Source organism: Amblyraja radiata, chromosome 13 (genome assembly GCF_010909765.2).
Source record: "Amblyraja radiata isolate CabotCenter1 chromosome 13, sAmbRad1.1.pri, whole genome shotgun sequence".
Classification (NCBI taxonomy): Eukaryota; Metazoa; Chordata; class Chondrichthyes; order Rajiformes; family Rajidae; genus Amblyraja; species Amblyraja radiata.
Window position 1 is genome coordinate 56,207,562 of NC_045968.1, and position 19,647 is coordinate 56,227,208.

General features: G+C 41.6%; 1 protein-coding gene across 4 annotated transcripts in view; it reads left to right on the forward strand.

The window, feature by feature from the left end:
* The window catches only part of ttc14 (tetratricopeptide repeat domain 14), a 29,653-nt gene extending 14,956 nt beyond the window's left edge, over positions 1-14,697 (forward strand). For 3 of the 4 annotated variants that reach the window (XM_033032147.1, XM_033032149.1, XM_033032148.1), the window contains 6 exons: positions 432-503; positions 2,118-2,237; positions 7,931-8,053; positions 8,709-8,826; positions 11,334-11,437; positions 12,297-14,697. In XM_033032147.1, coding sequence (XP_032888038.1) covers positions 432-503; positions 2,118-2,237; positions 7,931-8,053; positions 8,709-8,826; positions 11,334-11,437; positions 12,297-13,239 — 1,480 coding nt within the window. In that variant the 3' untranslated portion in view covers positions 13,240-14,697. Of the gene's footprint in view, positions 1-431; positions 504-2,117; positions 2,238-7,930; positions 8,054-8,708; positions 8,827-11,333; positions 11,438-12,266 lie in introns of all 4 variants that reach the window. The other variant, XM_033032150.1, reaches the window with a different exon arrangement.
* Positions 14,698-19,647: the final 4,950 nt, after the last annotated feature.

The following is a 19,647-nucleotide window of genomic DNA, read 5'->3' on the forward strand; positions in this document are numbered from 1 at the left end:
ATAACATTTTGCTTTTCATTAACGTAACTGCAACTTGTTTGTTGCTTTTGGTCATTAATGATTTCATTTGTGTTGTGGCCTTGGATGCAAAAGTGAAATCATACATCATTGTCGCGTATCCATGATACTATCCCTGCAACAAAATATAAATGCTAGAAATCTGAAATAATACAAAAAAATGCAGGAAATATTCGCTAGATCATGGAGTTTCAAATGCTAAATGATAGTTGATAAATTTGTGACTGATCATAAATTTTCACTATTGAATGACTACTTACTGATGACAAGTAAATATTAATCTTCTTGATTTATGCTTCAGTTATTTAAAGTTTACTCAAACTGGTGAACAAGTCTTACAAATGCTGCTGGAATTCCAAAATGGTATAACGATAATTTAATGAAATTTGATGAATCTTTTCTTCCTTCAACAGTAAAAATTTTAACGGAGATGATTATGCTCCAGCCTTAAGGAAGAAACAATCGGCATCTTGGGCATTCAAGTGGTACGTGATGACAATTTGGTTAACTATTAGGCCAGAAAATGAATTGTAGTAATTTAACCAAGTTTCTCTAAAATATGTATAACTGTTCTGTGGACAAACCAAGGGACCAAGTGCTGGAGTGACTCAGCAGGTCAAGCAGCATCTTTGGAGAACATGGATAAGTGATGTTTCAGCTCGGCACCCTTCTTCAGGCTGATTGTGGTGGGGAGGGCGTGGAAGAAAGCTCGAAGAGACAAGGACAAAGCCTGGCAATAGATTAATATGGGGGGGGGGGGGGGGGTTAATAGGCAGGTTTAGGTTAGATATACAGCACTTTGCCTCACCAGCACACTAGTTCCATGATATCCCACTTTCTCATCCCACACACTAGGGGGAATTTACAGAAGTCAATTAACCTACAAACCTGCACAAAACCTTTGGAATGTGGAGAAAACCCATGTGGTCACATGTGGAACTCTTAGCGGTTCTGTCTGAGGGAGGGGCAGTGAGAGCAGAACTAGGGGATACAGGTTAATTGGCTTCTGAATTAACGCTATTGTGTAGCAGTGATAATGTGTACGGATGATCGATGGTCGGCATGGACTCCATGAACAGAAGGGCCGGTATTTGTGTGCCCCCCATGTTATAAAAGCGATTTACTATGGCTGCCAGTGCCCCAGGCCATCTGTCCCCGCGGCCGGGGAGGGGGAGTGTGTGTGTGTGCGTGTGTGTGTGTGTATGTGAATCACCCGGTGTGGGTGTCGGGGGGGGGGGGGTGAATCTCCCTGTGTGTGGGTCAGGGTGGTGGGGGTGAATCAACCTGGTGTGGGGGTCGGGTACCGATGGCGGTGTCCCGGTCAGTGACTGGGTAGGCGGAGGGACCAGACTGTCCCCAATTCTGCTACAGCTGATGGAGCATTGCTCTAAGAATCCATCATGGAGGCACTCCACAAACTCCCTTTCTTGGTGTCCAGTACAGACCTGATGTTCCCAGTCTACGTGCATGTTGAAATCTCCCATAACAACCGTAGCAATACCTTTACGACATGCCAATTTTAACTCTTGATTCAACTTGCACCCTATATCCAGGCTACTGTTTGGGGGCCTGTAGATTACTCCCATTAGGATCTTTTTACCCTTACAGGCTGCAATACAGGCCTGGCAGAGCATCACCAGAGAAGACGCCCAGCAACTGGTGATGTCCATGAATCGCAGACTTCAAGCAGTCATTGCATGCAAAGGATATGCAACAAAATACTAAACATTACTACTTTCATCACATGACATTGCTGTGTCCCAAACATTATGGTGCCCTGAAATGGGGGGCGGGGGGGAACTATGTATAAACACAGCTGTAATTTCTACATGGTGAAACCAAAATGTATAAAAATGGCCTTTATTAAAATCTGACAATGAGCACTTTAACCACATGTGATTTTTTTTCTGTTATAAATTTCAAATTGTGGAGTACAGAGACAAATAAATAAATGATGGGTCTTTGTCCCAAACATTATGGCACTGTATTAAACAAAATGCTGTTGATTAAATATATCTGCATACATTTATGCATGGGAAGAAATATGTTCACAAATATCTGATCCCGCATTGAATTGAATTTCTGTTTATTTCCCACAGTGTCAAAGCTGGGGTGGACCATTTTAAAGCAGGACGTCATGTAGATGCCATGAATGAGTACAACAAAGCTCTAGAAATAGACAGCAATAATGTTGAAGCACTTGTGGCTCGTGGTGCCCTGTAAGTATCTGCAAAATTGCAGATCATTTGAGAAGTATTTTAATGGACATTTAGAAAGAAACATAGAAAATAGGTGCAGGAGTAAACCATTCGGCCCTTCAATCCAGCACCACCATTCAATCTGATCATGGCGGATTATGCAAATTCAGTACACCGTTCCTGCTTTTTCCCTATCCCTTGATTCCCTTAGCCCTAAGAGCTAAATCTAACTCTCATGAAAACATCCAGTGAATTGGCCTCCACTGCCTTCTGTGGCAGAGAATTCCACTGATTCACAACTGGGTGAAAAAGTTTTTCCTCATCTCAGTCCAAAATAGCCTACCCGTTATTAAACTGCGAGCCCTGGTTCTGGACGTGTGCGGACGTGGCGTCGAAGGACGAGATGCCGAAGAGAAGAAGTGGAAGCCAAATAACATGAACAGAAACAACACCAAAAAGCCAAATAACCAAACGGACGCAATGCCAAAAAGCCAAATAACCGAAAGGGCGGGACGCCTAAAAGCCAAATAACTGAAAGGGCACAACGCCGAAAAGCCAACTAACCGAACTGACGCAACGCAGAAAAGGAATATAATGGACATGATGTCACCGTGGGGCAGGACCTGTCAGCGATTGGTCCAGATCCTCTCGTCCATCACATCCCTGGCCGGGGGAGATGGGAGGGTGGGGGTCATTTTCCCCACACAAGACCGCCCGGGGCTGGAGGGTGACTGGGCACTGTGATCCTGAGCACCAAGGTGTAAGCGGCCGAAGGAGCGCATCCCTCGGGACAGCCCCCACTCTCCGGCAGTCTGTCAGCGCTGTCCGGCCATGGCCGCCCACCGATTCGTCTCCCCCGTTCGGCCGCACTGTGACGGGCTGTGGGTCGGCAGCGCACGCACACACGGGGCCGTGTGGAGCGGGGCTGTGTGGAGCGGGGCCGCGGCTCTGGGCAGCGGATACACAGGGACGAAAACCCGGCAACTGCAGCAGAGTTTGTGACAGTCTGATCACTCCGCCTACCCAGAGTCACTGACTGGGACACCGCCACCGGCACCCGACCCCCACACCAGGTTGATTCACCCCCTTGGACCCCGACTCACACACGGGGTGATTCACCCCCACCACCCTGACCCACACACAGGGAGATTCACCCTCCCGATACCCACATCGGGTGATTCACACACACTCCCCCTCCCCGGTCGCGGGGACAGACGGCCTGGGGCACTGGCAGCCATAGTAAATCGCTTTTAAAACATGGGGGGCACACAAATTCCCTGGCGGGCCAATGACAAGTGTGCATGACAATGAACAACTTTATCTCCTCCCACTTCCCTCCCTTGACAAGAAGCACATTATATTTATTGTTTTAACACAGTAATACCGTCTGGTTGCCTGCGTAACGCACACAAGAAGCTCCCACGCACAAAACACCAGACAAAACGGTATTTTTCAGTTTATTTGCTGTTCCCTTGTTTTTTTGAACTGTGTGCCTTTAACAGTGCCATTTTAGCAGCGATGTCGAGTAAATCGCACTCCCCCCCCCCCCCCCCCCCCCGCAGACGATACATTACTCTCAAATCACGCACCTTACCTCTATTTCCCCTCTACATAAAAACAAAGTGTCAATGCTTCTTCAAGGTCTACTAATCCACCCATAGTTTCAGTTGCAGGTACAGCTGAAGAGATTTGGCGCTCGGAACAATGACGGCATTAGAAGATCATCTGAGCATCTTGAAATCAATCTGACGCGCACGAGTGAAAGATAGCCGAGCGAAGCGGTATCGATCAGCGCACGTCGCACAGAGTGGAAAAGGATGAAATAGGAATTGCAAATAATTCAACTGTGACAATTGCGACTTACCCCCTTCCCCAACACAAAGGCCCCCTTTCTTCTGATCATGCCTTATGCAATATTCAGGAAGCCATCCTGGACAATTACTTTGGTGTGACATTTGTGTAGGAAGGAACTACAGATGCTGGTTTTAACCGAAGATGGACACAAAAAGCTGGAGTAACTCAGCAAAACAGGCAGCATCTCTGGAGAAAAGGAATGGGTGACGTTTCGGATCGAGACCATTCTTCAGACCTGAAGGCTGAGTCTGAATGGTCTCGACCCAAAACGTCACCCATTCCTTTGCAATTTCCATTTCATTCGTTTCCACTCTGCGATGTGGGCTGATCGATACCGCGTCGCTCGGCTATCTTTCACTCGTGCTCATGAGATTGATTTCAAGATGCTCAGATGATCTTCTAATGCGGTAATTGTTCCGAGCGCCAAATCCCTACAGCTGTACCTGCAACTGAAACTATGGGTGGATTAGTAGACCTTGAAGAGGCATTGACACTGTTTTTATGTAGTGGAGTAATATGTGATTTGAGAGTAATGTATCGTCTGCGGGGGAAAAGTACGACTTACCCGACACAGCTGCTGAAATGGCACTGTTAAATGCGCAAAGTTCAAAAATACAAATGAACTGCAAATAAACTGAAAAGATTCAGATTATCTGGAGTTTTTTGCATGGGAGCTTGTTATGTGCATTACGCAGGCAACCAGACGGTATTACTGTGTTTAAACAATAAATAAAATATGCTTCTTGTTGTCAAGGGGGTGTGGGGAGTGGGAGGAGATAAAGTTGTTCATTCTCATGCACACTTGTCATCGGCCCGTCAGGGAATTTGTGTTCCCCCTCCCCCCCATGTTTTAAAAGCGATTTACTATGGCTGCCAGTGCCCGGTGTGGTTGTCGGGGGGTGAATCTCCCCGTGTGGGGGTCGGGTGGTGGGTGAATCGCCCCGTGAGGGGGGAGGGGGGGTGAATCACCCTGGTGTGGGGGTCGGGGTGGGGGGGGAATTCACCGTGTGTGGGTCGGGGGAGTGAATCACCCTGGTGTGGGGGGTGAATCTCCCCGTGTGGGGGTCGGGTGGTGGGTGAATCGCCCCGTGAGGGGGGAGGGGGGGTGAATCACCCTGGTGTGGGGGTCGGGGTAGGGGGGGGAATCTCACCGTGTGTGGGTCGGGGGAGTGAATCACCCTGGTGTGGGGGTCGGGGTGGGGGGTGAATCTCACCATGTGTGGGTCGGGGTGGGGGGTGAATCTCACCGTGTGGGTCGGGGGAGTTAATCGCCCTGGTGTGGGGGTTGGTTGGTGGTGCATCGCGGTCAGAGACTCTGAGTGGGCGGAGGGACCAGACTGTCACCAACTCTGCTGCAGCTGATGGGGATATTGCTGGGTTTTCGTCCCCGTGTGTCCGGTACCCGGAGCCGGGGCCCCGCTCCACCCGGCCCCGTGTGTGTGTGTGTGTATGCTGCCGACTCACAGCCCGTCACAGTGCAGCCGCATGTGGGAGATGAGGCGGAGGGCGGCTATGGCCTGACAGGGTTGTCCCGAGGGATGCGCTCCTTCGGCCGCTTACACCTTGGTGCTCGGGTTCAGAGCGCCCAGTCACCCTCTAGCCCCGGGCGGTCTTGTGTGGGAAAATGACCCCCACGCTCCCGTCTCCCCCGGCCTGTGATGTGATGGACGCGGGGGGTCTGGACCAATCGCTGACAAGTCCCGCCCCCCGGCGACAACATGTCCGTTATTTGGCGTTACAGCATTGCGCCCTTTCCGTTATTTTGCTTTTCGGCGTCACGTCCGTTCGGTTAGTTGGCTTTTCGTCGTTGCACCCTTTTCGGTTATTTGGCTTTTCGGCGTCATTTCCGTTCGGTTATTTGGCTTCCACTTCTTTGCTTCAACTTCTCGTCCTTCGACGCCACCTCCTGGTACCGGTTCAACATGGAGAACATACCCCAACATGGAGAACATTTATCCCTGCATCTAGCCTGTCCAATCCTTTAAGAATTTTATGTTTCTTTCAGATCACCTCTCATCCTTCTAAATTTTAGTGAATATAAGCCTAGGCGATCCATTCTTTCATCATATGTCAGTCCCGCCATCCCGGGAATCAACCTGATGAACCTACGCCGCTCTCCCTCAATAGTAAGAATGTCCTTCCTCAAATTAGGAGACCAAAACTGCACACAATACTCCAGGCGCGGTCTCACCAGGGCCCTGCACAACAGCAGTAGGACCTGCTTGCTCCTATCTCACAAATCCTCTCGCTATGAAGGCCAACATGCCATTAGCTTTCCTCACTGCATGCTGTACCTGCATGCTTTCAGTGACAGATGTTCAAGGGCACCCAGGTCTCGTTGCACCTCCCTTTTTCCTAATCTGAACCATTCAGATAATAATCTGCCTCCTTGTTCTTGCCACCAAAGGGGATAACCTCACATTTATCCACATTATACTGCATCTGCCCACTCACCCAACCTATCCAAGTCACCCTGCAGCCTCAGCATCCTCCTCACAGCTGACACTGCCTCCCAGCTTTGTGTCATCCGCAAACTTGGAGTCTGAACACACTTAAATATTTTTAAGTTACGGCGTTGGTCTCTTCAGGATCTATAGGATAAACATATTACATGATATTGCGTGAGTCCTGAATGTGAATGACACTGCAAGTTTAATATTTGGCTTTAGTGTTCCTCTGTTAGAAAGACTAACATTTTAATTGTCCCTTTATTACTTCTGTTTACCCATGTACATGGGTGGTATGTGATATTGGATTCTGCTGTAGCGATCATACGGTTCAGAAGTCTATGTTCTAGCTTTGACTTGAATGACTGACTTGTGGAGCATGGAAAATGAGGATCATCTTTCTGCTGAGGACGGGTAATGGTGAAAAGCAGGAAAGAAAATGAAATCACTTTGGCTGCATTGCTGAGGATCCACAATAAAAAACAAAAATACTTCAAACAGTAGGCCAAGCAATATCTGTGGCCCTTCATCAGAACAGGGAAAGAGAGAAAACATGATGGTTTTAATGCAGAAAGCGTAGAGGGGGAATGGTTAGGACATGGGGAATATCCAGTAGATCGACACAAAGTGCTGAAGTTACTCAGCAGGCCAGGCAGTATCTCTGGAGAAAATGGATGGCTGGCGTATTGGGTCAGAACCCTTCTTCAGACTGAAAGGGTGGAGAGGGGGAGGGGGGATACTGGAAGTGGAATAGGCCAGACCCAATGATCAAGGACGGGTGGAGCCCATAATGGACCATTGTTGGCTGGGGAAAAGGTGATAACGAAGGGATACAGGGTTGCGATCAGTGGAACTAATACAGGCGTTACTTGCAATTAGAGAAATCAATATACCACTGGGTGTAAGCTGCCCAAGTAAAATATGAGGTGCTGTTCATCTAAATTTGCGTGTGACTTCACTCTGACAATGGAGGAGGCCCAGGACAGAAAGATCAGAATGGGAAAGGTTGGCAAGTGAGAGATCGCGTAGGCCAAGGTGTACTATGCGGATTACCTCGGAGAGCTTTGGGTGCTCGATCATTGAGTATATTCAATGCGAGATAGAATTTTAGACTAAGAGAATGCAGGAATCTGGAGATCAGGCCACGGAGTACCTATAGTTAGAGTGGATTTCATTAATATTTGTTTTTTCAGCTATGCAACAAGAGGTAGTCTAAGCAAAGCTATTTCTGACTTTGACTCCAGAAACCTGTCCAACACAGAGGAATATCTCTCCCCTGTTTCAGTCTGAAGAAGAGTCTATTCAACGTGGGGAAAAATTTTGGAATAAGAATGGAAGAATCTGGATACCAGGCCACAGAGTAGCTGTACTTAGAGTGGATCTCATTTATATTTGTTTTCCTTTTTATTTCAGTTATGCAACAAAAGGAAGTCTAACCAAAGCAATTTCTGACTTTGACTTGGCTCTGGAAACTTGTCCAACGCATAGGAATGCAAAGAAATATTTCTGTCAAACTTTAGTGGAAAGAGGAGGCCAGTGAGTGTGAAATTATTGTATTTGATTTTGAATGTTATAGATAATGGCGTCATACAGCACAAAAACAGGCCCATTGACTCAACTTGTCCATACTGACCAAAGTGGCCCATCTACACTTGCCTCACCTGCCCATATTTGGCCCATATCCCTCTAAACCTTTCCTATCTATGTACCTGTCCAAATGTCTTTTAAATGTTGTTATAGTACCTGCCTCCACTACCTTCTCTGGCAAATTATTGTTGATAAGTTACATGTGCCATGGAGTACTGTTTTATTACATTCAATAAAAGTTAAAACCATGCATACCTTTCAGGTGAGAAATGGGTTTGAGGACAGAATCATTTCACTGCAACACAGGCATCTAATTAATCTCAATTTTTAAGCACGTCCTGCCGGTGGTAGCAGTCTAATGCAAGGAGTGCCCCCAAAGGCTACAACGTGAGCTACAATAACAGCCGCGCTAACAGGATCATACAATGAGTGAAGAAGGGCTCGCTGGTGTACCTTGCGAGTCGGGGGTGGTGTGGGACATTTAGTTTGCTATGGTGCCTTTGATGCTGAATTTAAAGGATAAAATGTCACTCTTAAATCAGTTGATATTTCGTGACATTCGGTGTTCAGGAAAGAAATGTGATTGTTTAAACTATTTTAACAGGTTAGAAGAAGAAGAAAAGTTGGTGAATGCTGAGAACTGCTATAAAAAAGCCCTGAATCTAGATGAAACCTTCAGTGAGGCTGAGGAAGCTTTACAGAAGTTAAGAAAACACATGCAGGTGATTTACTTAGTTCAGTACAACACTTATCGCAAACAGTTACCATTGTTCTTTTGTCGGATTGACTCAGAACTACGATTAGATACATTACTTTATCAAATAAAGCAAATGGCATGTTTGTGTAAGATGTATGTTGTTACTTTTCAACATGGAATGGTAAGATATTGCCCTTCAATTACTACATGAGCTGCCAACCTGTTGGCCATTCATTGGGAAGAGTTTACCAGATAGGAGGGAACATAATTGCCACATTGATCAGATTTACTTTTGATCAAGGCTGGAGGGTGGATGATGCATAATTTATTCTGTGGTATTATTTTTGTCACATGTTAAAATGTGCATTTAACTTTTTTCCACTGAGATTACAAATGAAAATAGCTCTTGGAAAAAGGTGATTTTTCTTATTGATGTTGGAGATTAATATTGTGTTTTTGCTAAGTTTATATTGAGAAAACTAACAACATTGTTTGCCTCTATAACATGCAGTTACACTAAGGACATACTTTCCCAATTACATATCCTCTGTACAATTAAACTAAGGGATTGTTACTCAGAACATGCAGGAATTAAGTTTTAGGACATTTTTGAAAATGTATTCAACTTAATATTAGAAGAATTAAAATGTTGAAGGACCAGAGGTACTCTCCAGCTTTGAATTTTTGTCGTGCTCCCAAATTAAAATGTTCCTGGCAGATCCATTGTTTCTCCCTGCACCAACCCCACAGAACACGTATCCATATACCTCGATTCCATCTTGTCCCCCCCTTTGTCCAGTCCCTTCTGACCTACATCTGAGACACCACATACATTTTTCAACACTTCAATAATTTCAATTCCTAGGCATATATTTCCTCATGTTTAGCATGGACATCCAATTCCTTTATATCTCTATTCCTAGCTGGAAGGTCTGAGGGCCCTCCAGTTATTCCTTGAACAGTGATCCAATCAGTTCCCCTCTACTAACTGTCTCCTACACCTGGTGGAACCTGTCCTAGCCCTCAACATCTTTTGACTCCTTTCAATTTCTAGTGTCTGTCAGCAAAGGAAATATAATCAAACGTAATCAATATTACCATTACATCAGTGTTTCGAAAGGCAAGGAATCGATGATTTGCTTGAATTTTACTGCTTGTCCTATTGTATGTTTTGTGATTTTTACCAGGTTTTACATTAATTTTCATCCAATGTATATCCATAGATCTATTAAAACTATTCGTAATATAATTGATTAAAAGCAACATCGTGCTTCTGGTCATATATACATATTAAATACCTATAGTGCTGTTGCAGATAGATTCTCTCAAACCAATATTACATGTATGATTGCACATTTGCTTTAGTCAAGAATACTCGGTTTCCAATAGGTTCACAGATATGAAAATAAAAGTGCTCACTCTTGCATTAAATTCAAGACGTTTGTAATTTAATCACCAGGAAATTCTGAAGATCTTTTGAAGAGTAATGTCTACTGTAATATAAGAAAGGCAGCACAGCCAACGTCTGATGAAGCAACGTGTTGAGAACTAGATAGTTTTATGTAATGATGATGTTTGAGGGATAAGTGGGAAAGGATCACGTGCACCTTTCTAGTTTGTTCAGAATTTAATTCTGAGACTAATGTTCCCCCACTCCCCATGTGCTGCAAAGCTCCTCCATTGCATTTCTCTTTCCCATTCCTTCCCAGACAATATGATCATCTTAAATTTGATGATTCCATTTTTTCAGTCATTGATAAGACATAAAAGGTCCACATTTTGTACTTTTGCTAAAGTTATTAATGGGAGAACTTCCTTTGTGCATTAGCATAGTTTTTAATATTTTATACTTTGTTTTTAGTTTGACAGTTGATGTACAATTTTCTTGCATTACTGATTTTTTTTTCCTTGTTCTGTTTCCTTGTGTGCATTTCCTGCCCGGGGCAACGGCTGCTGAAATTTGTTACACACCTGATTTGAACTGGATTCTGCTGCACAAATTTGGTTTGTACTTTGGTCATTGGGGAACAACTGGTAATATACGGTGATTTTGGTTTGTTTTCTGAAACGCATTTGATAAATTCTACAAATACTTTGCTTGCAATGATCACAATTAAATTTGTGATGTTCTGTGACACCCTTGCTTTGTTGATTGCGTGGTTTACTTTTCTGTTATTTGAACCTTGTGCTTTTATTTTCCATGGGTTCACAAACTGATCATCCTTTTATTTAAAAAAAAAACTCAATACAAAATGTTTTAACTTGTTTCACATACTTCCTTACCTTTTTTGTTGCTCATCTGTTATTTAAATTCATTTTTAAATGTGTATCGATGCTTTCATTGAACATAATGTGTTATCTCTTGTGCTCTCTTGATTATATACAATTATACAATTCGTACTATTTTTATTACAATTTATATTTGGTTATTATTGTGAATATGGTTTTCTGAACGCAATTGTTACCAATGGTGTTGCCGACTGAAAACTGAATGCAATTTTGCCGCAATTTCATGATGACTGGGTATAAAAGAAATCACTTGATGAAAAAAAATCTAAAGAAAGTAGAGAAGAGGAGAAAAGAATCGAGGTGTCAAGTGCAGAGAAATTGCGTAAGCTGTTAAAAGAAGAAAAAAGGTAACTTTCTCAATGGAGTATAGGTGTTTTGCAGGTGTTTGACATCCATTGCGAAGCTGACGTGAAAGGTAGGATATCAAATCAGTGAAAATTTTACATTTTACTGGCATGCACTTGATCACTGGTCACAAAGTTAAGCTGTCTTTTATGGATTTAATTATTAAAAAATAGCAGATACAATATTGTTTAATACAAATTGGTATCATCCCTTTACCCCTTAGAAGCGTTTGAAGTGAAAATACATGATTTGTTTTATAATCGGATGAATCCAGAAAGATTACATTTGCTGCTTGGTTACTTAGTATTAAAAAGTGTTCTCACAATAAACTAATTAGATGCCAACTGCAAAGGCTTGGATATATAGTTTATTTTTTTAGATGGAGAGCAACTACACATCATCTGTCTTTGTGTGTGTCTTTGATCTTATATAAAACCTAATAGCACAGGAAATACTTTACCTACCAACAGCTTTGTATGTAATTCATTTTATTTAGTTGTTCTGCAAAATTGAGGTTTAGATACTTGCATGTTATTAAAATGCTCAATTAATTGAAGTGATTATATGATTGAAAGCTTGATAACCATGGAGATAACATTTAACACTTCAAACCTTATTATCGAATAATATTTAATTATGGCATGGTTTGTCATTGACATATTGTACATTTAATCAAAAGTACAGAAAGTTGAGAAAGTCTTATTCTTTAAGTAGCAGCTTTTCTCTATGACTCAAAAATGAATAGCTTGGATTCTGAGTTAGCAAATTTGAGCTTTCAAAATAACCTATTCATTAGGAAAAAAAATTCTGGCACTAGATACTGTATCGTAGCAATTTTATGATCTGTACCTTTCCATTTAGAATGAAGAGAAAGAGAAAAAGGTCAACATCTTCATCTGATTCGCCTGAATCGTCAATGTCTAGTTCTTCATCCTCATCTGAATCTTCCAGGAAACACAAATCAACTAAGAAGCGACAGAGAAAACGTTCAGGTTCCTCACGTAGTCAGAAGAGGCGTTTAAGTAAAGGTTCATGTGATGAGAAGATTGATCATATGCATTCCGATGAAAAGGAATGGTACACTCCTCCAGCTGATACTTCGGCTTCCTTTCTGAATCAGAAACAGGAAGTAGCAAAGTTGCTGGAGAAAAATGAAAGTTCAGTGGACCAATGGTCAGAGATCATGGAGAAAAGAAGGTACCGTTCAATTTCTTCGTCATCAGTTGAAATCTTAGAACCTCTTGAAGGTAGGTCTGAAGATAACAGAAGCTCTTTATATAGTTCAAGAACACTTGATAGTTATCGTCAGCATGACAAAAAGCACAAAGCAGATAAAGACAAAAAATCAAATGATGAAGGCAAGGTTTGGAAATGGCATCAAGATTGTGAATTCGGTCATGAAAACATCAGTAAAACATGTGAAAAAAGTAATAGGAGCTACTCCGAGTCTTCATGGTCAGAATATTCACATTTGTCAGATGACAAATACCAACGTGAGGGGAAAGTTTCTGGGTTAATTAATTCTAACAGCAAAGATGACGGGTGTGATTTTGGAAAGACTGGAGATGATAGAGAGGAGCATGTACATGAAAGGAGATCCAAGGATTGGAAAGAAGAAAATGTACGTAGACATTGCAGGGATGGTAAAAGGGAGAATTCTAATGAAAACCCTCAAAATCATAACTCTGTAGCAGGGAAGGCTGTGAAAGGTGTGCCCCAAAACCTGCTGCAAATATTCAGTCAGATTGCAGAGTTTGAGAAAGGGAAAGAATCTGGAGCGGAATGCAAGCAGAAAAATAAATAGGTGGGCACTGTGACATTTCCAATTTCCAAAAATGCATATCCTTGTGAAAAGAGATTGAACACGTTAATGATAAAAACGCCAAGTTGGAATGGTGAATTCACTTTGTTATTATGCTCTTACATTAAATATGCATTACCTGATTTATTTGGATTACATAGGTGAGTTAACTTATTTACTGAAAGTTTGCTTAGGCCGTTGTTTCCATAGTTGTTTAATTATTTCTTTGTTTACTTTGGCCGTGATCACTAAGAAGAGGTTAGTATTTGTCCACATATTTTCCTTTAAATTGGTTTCAAATATGCATTGTTAGTGTTGGATTGAATGTTAGGGTATTATGTAGAACAGGAACTGAGAATGTGGAAGCACTGAGAGGATCAAACTGTTTTTGTGGGGAGACAAGGGCAGAAGAAATGTTAGGTCAGTGGTCCTTCTTCATAACTGAACAAATGGTAAACAAGCATGTTAGATTGCAAAGAGGTGGAGGGCAATGTGCATCTCTGTGATAGACCAAATTTGTCAGGGTTACAATGACTAAAATGTTGGAGATAGAAGAGAAAAAGGAGAGAAGCAAATTAAAAAAAAAAAGATAAAAAATGGTGGCTTTTTGAAATTGTTATGTTGTGTCTGATAGTGACATATTTCAGTTTTACTAAGGGTAAGATGAAGGCAGGCATACTTTTAGACGTCACCACCTTCAACCTCAGTATAGTGTGCATCTCCCCCCACCCACTTTGGATTCTTTGTTATTATTCTCGCATTGGGGAGGAAGATACGTAGCACATTAGGGTAGTACATTTGTCAGTTATAAGGTGCATTAGGTGGTACATTTATCGGCGGTATAGTAAATCGGCAAATTTTGTGGTGGGGGTTTTGTTCAGAGACATATGACTTAACCCTAATGCAAAAAAAACTATTGCCATTAAGAAAAATAATTACCATTAAGAAATTTGATTTACTGCAATCAGCCACAATGGATTTTAGACTATTTATGTCCACTATATAAAGCACAAGAAAGATTTACTTAAGCCCTTGCTGAGTGAAATGGGAGGAATGAAGAGGGAAAGGGAAAAGAGTTAAATGGAAATTTTCTTTCCACGCAGGTCAGTGTCTTAAAAACATTTTTATTCGATTAATGTGCCTCTAATTTTGGTTCTCATATTACACCTGTAACAGGCCCTGCATACTGTACTGCTGCATTCAGTTAAGCAAGTAATTTGAAATTGTCCTTTTCTCGGAGCATGCGTATTTCAAAGTACATCAGTCCTATTTGATCCTTAATTAATAACAAGTGCATTATCATTAATTAATAGTGTCACACTTGGCTAAGGATGTATGAACATTGTATTAAAATATTCCTGCATAATGCAGACTATATTGTGCCATGCTAAAAGTTTACTTTCATACATGGACTGTTAAATAAAATATGCACTGTGTGCTAATGATGACGGTCATATAAAAGAGATTGTGTTTTTGTTTTACATTTTGTGATAGTTAATACGATTTCCTGTTTTAAATCATAACATAATCATTTTAGTGTCATGGAATTTCTATATGCCACGAAGACTCCACATTGCAATGAATAATTATTCCATAGAATATTGTCCTTTCTGAATATATCTCTCAAGTAGAAAGTAATTCTAAAAGTAATTACCTTTTATTTTTTCAGTTTTAATGTTGATAATAATATTGATAGGTCTGCTAATATTTTATGATAACCATATAAGCCAAAACAAAGCTGGTGTATACAATATCACAGATAATTTAAGATCAAGATTGTTCCCTTACATTCTAAGTGAACTAGGTCCTACTCTTCACCTAAACCCATTGATGTGTCCTTTTCTTTCTTCATTATTTGCTTACCCAAGACTAATGTAAAACTTTGGTTTCTGTCAAAGGTGTGTGTCCTTTAAACTATTCATTTTTTTAATGTAAGATATTAGAAAACTACAAAATATAAAATTCATTAAAAAAAACCTCAAAACATTATTAAACCAAATAATCAAGAGAAGATGTGCTATCGCCATTCTCCAGGCCCATAAATCTTTTTGAAATTAATGGTGACTCCAATTCCATGTCAGGTTTGACTTGACAAGCGATTGGAGAGGTAATCCCCTTGTGGAGTCCAGTGACCAGGCATCCATAGTCCCCTCCACAATGTTTGGGACAAAGACCCATCATTTATTTATTTGCCTCTGTACTCCACAATTTACGATTTGAAATAGAAAAAATCACATGTGGTTAAAGTGCACATTGTCAGATTTTAATAAAGGTCGTTTTTATACATTTTGGTGTCACCATGTAGAAATTACAGCTGTGTTTATGCATAGTCCCCCCATTTCAGGACACCATAATGTTTGGGACACATGGCTTCACAGGCATTTGTAATTGTTCAGGTATGTTTAATTGCCTCCTTAATCTAGGTACAAGAGAGTTCTCAGCACCTAGTCTTTTCCCCTGTCTTTCCATCACCTTTGGAAACTTGTATTGCTGTTTATCAACATGAAGACCAAAATTGTGCCACTGAAAGTCAAGGAAGCCATTATGAGACTGAGAACCAAGAATAAAACTTAAAGACATCAGCCAAACTTTAGGCTTACCAAAATCAACTGTTTGGACCATCATTATGAAGAAAGAGCACTGGTCAGCTTACTAATCACAAAGGGACTGGCAGGCCAACTGATGGCTGAAGAATTCTCGCTATAATAAAGAATAATCTCCAAACACCTGTCTGCCAGATCAGAAACACTCTAGGAGTCGGGTGTGGATTTGTCAATGACCACCATCCATAGAAGACTTCATGAACAGAAATACAGAGGCTACACTGCAAGATGCAAACCACTGGTTATCTGCAAATATAGGATGGCCTGGTTACAGTTTACCAAGAAGTACTTAAAAGCGCAACGGCAGTTCTGGGAAAAAGGTCTTGTGGACAGATGAGACGAAGATTAACTTATATCAGAATAATGGCAAGAGCAGAGCATGGAGGAGAGAAGGTACTGTCTAAGATCGAAAGCAAACCTCCTCATCTGTGAAACATGGTGGTGGGGATGTTATGGCTTGGGCATGTATGGCTGCTGAAGGTACTGGCTCACTTATCTTAATTGATGATACAACTGCTGATGGTAGTAGCAAAATGAATTCTGAAATGTATCGACACATCCTATCTGCTCAAGTTCAAACAAATACCTCAAAACTCATTGGCCGGCGGTTCATTCTACTACAAGACAATGATCCCAACCATACGGCTAAAGGAACAATGGAATTTTTAAACGCTCAAAAATTGTCAATTTTTGAGTGGCCAAGTCAATCACCTGATCTGAACCCAATTGAGCATGCCTTTTATATGCTGAAGAGAAAACTGAAGGGGATTAGCCCCCAAAACAAGCATAAGTTAAAGATAGCTGTAATACAGGCCTGGCAGAGCATCACCAGAGAAGACACCCAGCAACTGGTGATGTCCATGAATCGCAGACTTCAAGCAGTCATTGCATGCAAAGGATATGCAACAAAAATACTTAACAAGACTACTTTAATTTACATGACATTGCTGTGTCCCAAACATTATGGTGCCCTGAAATGGAGGTACTATGTATAAACACTGCTGAAATTATTACTTGGTGAAACAAAAACGTATTAAAATCTGACAATGTGCACCACATGTGATTTTTTTCTATTACAAATCTCAATATACAGAGGCAAATAAATAAATGATGGTACGTTGTCCCAAACATTATGGAGGGCACGGTGTTACCAATGTGCCCTGTACCTGTAGCAGCTCTGCACAAGCGGGTGTTATGGGTGCACAACAGCTAACACAGCTCTTGGACCTCAAATTCAAGAATGTTGATGCTGAATTTGTATTCTGTCTCCGTAGAATCGATACATTCCCCTTTAACCAAGCGTTTCTTTTTGACGCTGTAGTTTTCTCTTGTGTCTTAGATACAGTGTTAGATTAATTGGAGACTAAATTACTTAAAATCAAGATTTTTTCTGCTTTTCAATTATTTTCTTTTATAAATGATGCTTAGTTCTTTTGCATAGTCTATTTCAGATTCTTCTATTTCCACTATTTAGGTATGTGATTTTAAGCATACCTTTCTATTCCCACCAGTATAAATTATTTTAAACAACTCTATCTGTTTGTAAAGTGCATATTGCAATTTACTTTCGGGATTTCTGTTATCTCGTTATATGGTTATAGTGAACCATGTGACCAATTTAGCATTTGAGAAATCCATGCAGGTGTGGGTTTGTAGTGCAGAGACTAATGTTAAATGCTTTGGTTTAGCAGTCCTGCTAAGTGATGTTTATATAGCTAATCCCACAGAGATAATCTAACATATATAGTTACTGAAAGTCAGAAAATGATATAAATCCGTGGAATCTACAATAGAATCTTCGGCCCAACTCGACAATGCTGACCTAGATCCCATCGAAACTAGTCCCATTTTCCCACATTTGTCCCTGGTAACTTTCCTATACACGCACCTATCCAAATGTCTTTTAAATATTATTGTACCTGCCTCAACCACTTCCTCTGGTTGCTTGCTCCATTGATGTACCACACACTGTGACAAATTTGCCCTTCGGGTTCCTATTAAATCTTTTCTCTCTCATCTTAAGGCCCTCTAGTTATTGATTCCCCAACCATGGAAAAAAAAGACTGCATTCACTCCATCTTTGCCCCTCTTGATTTGTACTTGAAGTCTCTGTACTTGAGCCTAGAAACCGTTTAACCTGGAAGTGATGTGCTACCACTTATAAACAGCTAAAACATTACTTACGTGATATCAAGCCTTTCCATATGTACACTTGTGCTTTATGCAATGCACAACTGATAAAAATCAACATTTTTCTCAGCATACTTTCAATTTCACTACAATAGCAATCTAAACTAGTTACTGTCAAGAAATGCAACACCTGTCCCTTCACCTCCCCCCTCGACTCCATTCAAGGTCCCAAGCAGTCGTTCCAGGTGCGACAAAGGTTCACCTGTATCTCCTCCAACCTCATCTACTGCATCCGCTGCTCTAGATGTCAGCTGATTTACATCGGTGAGACCAAGCGTAGGTTGGGCGACCGTTTCGCCGAACACCTCCGCTCAGTCCGCAATAACCTACCTGACCTCCCGGTGGCTCAGCACTTCAACTCCCCCTCCCATTCCCAATCCGACCTCTCTGTCCTGGGTCTCCTCCATTGCCAGAGTGAGCAACAGCGGAAATTGGAGGAACAGCACCTCATATTCCGTCTGGGGTCCTTGCGTCCCCTTGGCATCAACATTGAATTCTCCCAATTTGGCTAGCCCGTGCTGTCCCCTCCCCCCCTCCCCCCCTCCCCTTCCTTCACCCTCTAGCTGTCTCCTCCCATCCGCCCGCCCTCGGGCTCCTCCTCCTCCTCCCTTTGTCCTTCTTTCTTTCCCCACCCCCTATCAGTCTGAAGAAGGGTTTCGGCCCGAAACGTCGCCTATTTCCTTCGCTCCATAGATGCTGCTGCACCCGCTGAGTTCCTCCAGCAATTTTGTGTACCACTGTCATTTACTTGTCTCCTTAACCATACAGTCAAGTTCTCCATGGTAATACATGAAAACAAACTACATTCATAACTTCTTCTCATTGTTCAATTATTCAAATAGCATTTTTTATTTTGATCATACATATTAGATCTTTCATTAAAAAAGCAGCATTGATTTGATTTGGGTCCCCTCGATGGAATTTTCGATATAATGTGGTTATTTTCATGGTGGTGGTATGATGCACAGAACTCTTTCTTTTTCAAACTCTAAGTTTTAAATTAAGCGAGTATCTTTCTGATCTTTACAAATGTATTCTCTTCATGTTAGTAAAGATGAAATACTTTTCCCAGAACCTTTTGCTACTTTGTTCCAGAGGACAGGTGTGAGCCAATGTTGTAAATCAAGAAATATTATTCCACCACCAGCTATATCACAGTTGGCCATTTCCATCCTAACCTGATGTCCACGCAAAAGGGTAGTTGTTCAGGAAAGGAAACCTGTCATTTTATACCTACCCTCCTTAAATGCCATCGAGCATACGTTAAGCAGCCATGACAGTACACTGGCCCTTGCAATGGTGTACTTAGGAAAAGATCTGTCATTTGTTTTCAGGTGCCTGGCATTTAATAAATATTCCTTTATTTGGAAAAGCATTTATGATTTTAAACAAATACCCCAAATTTGATAACTTTGTATTATGGTGTATCTCTACTTTTCTTCAATTTAGTCCAGCACGTAAAACAACAGAGAGGCACAGTTATATTTTAAAACAATCCTAAATAAGCTGGTTGTACTATTCATTTGTGGCTTCCAATATTCAGGAACTTCAGAACAAGATAACTGGTCCCTTGACATAAAAACTGTACAAGTTTGAGTAATCAGAAATAGAAATGAAA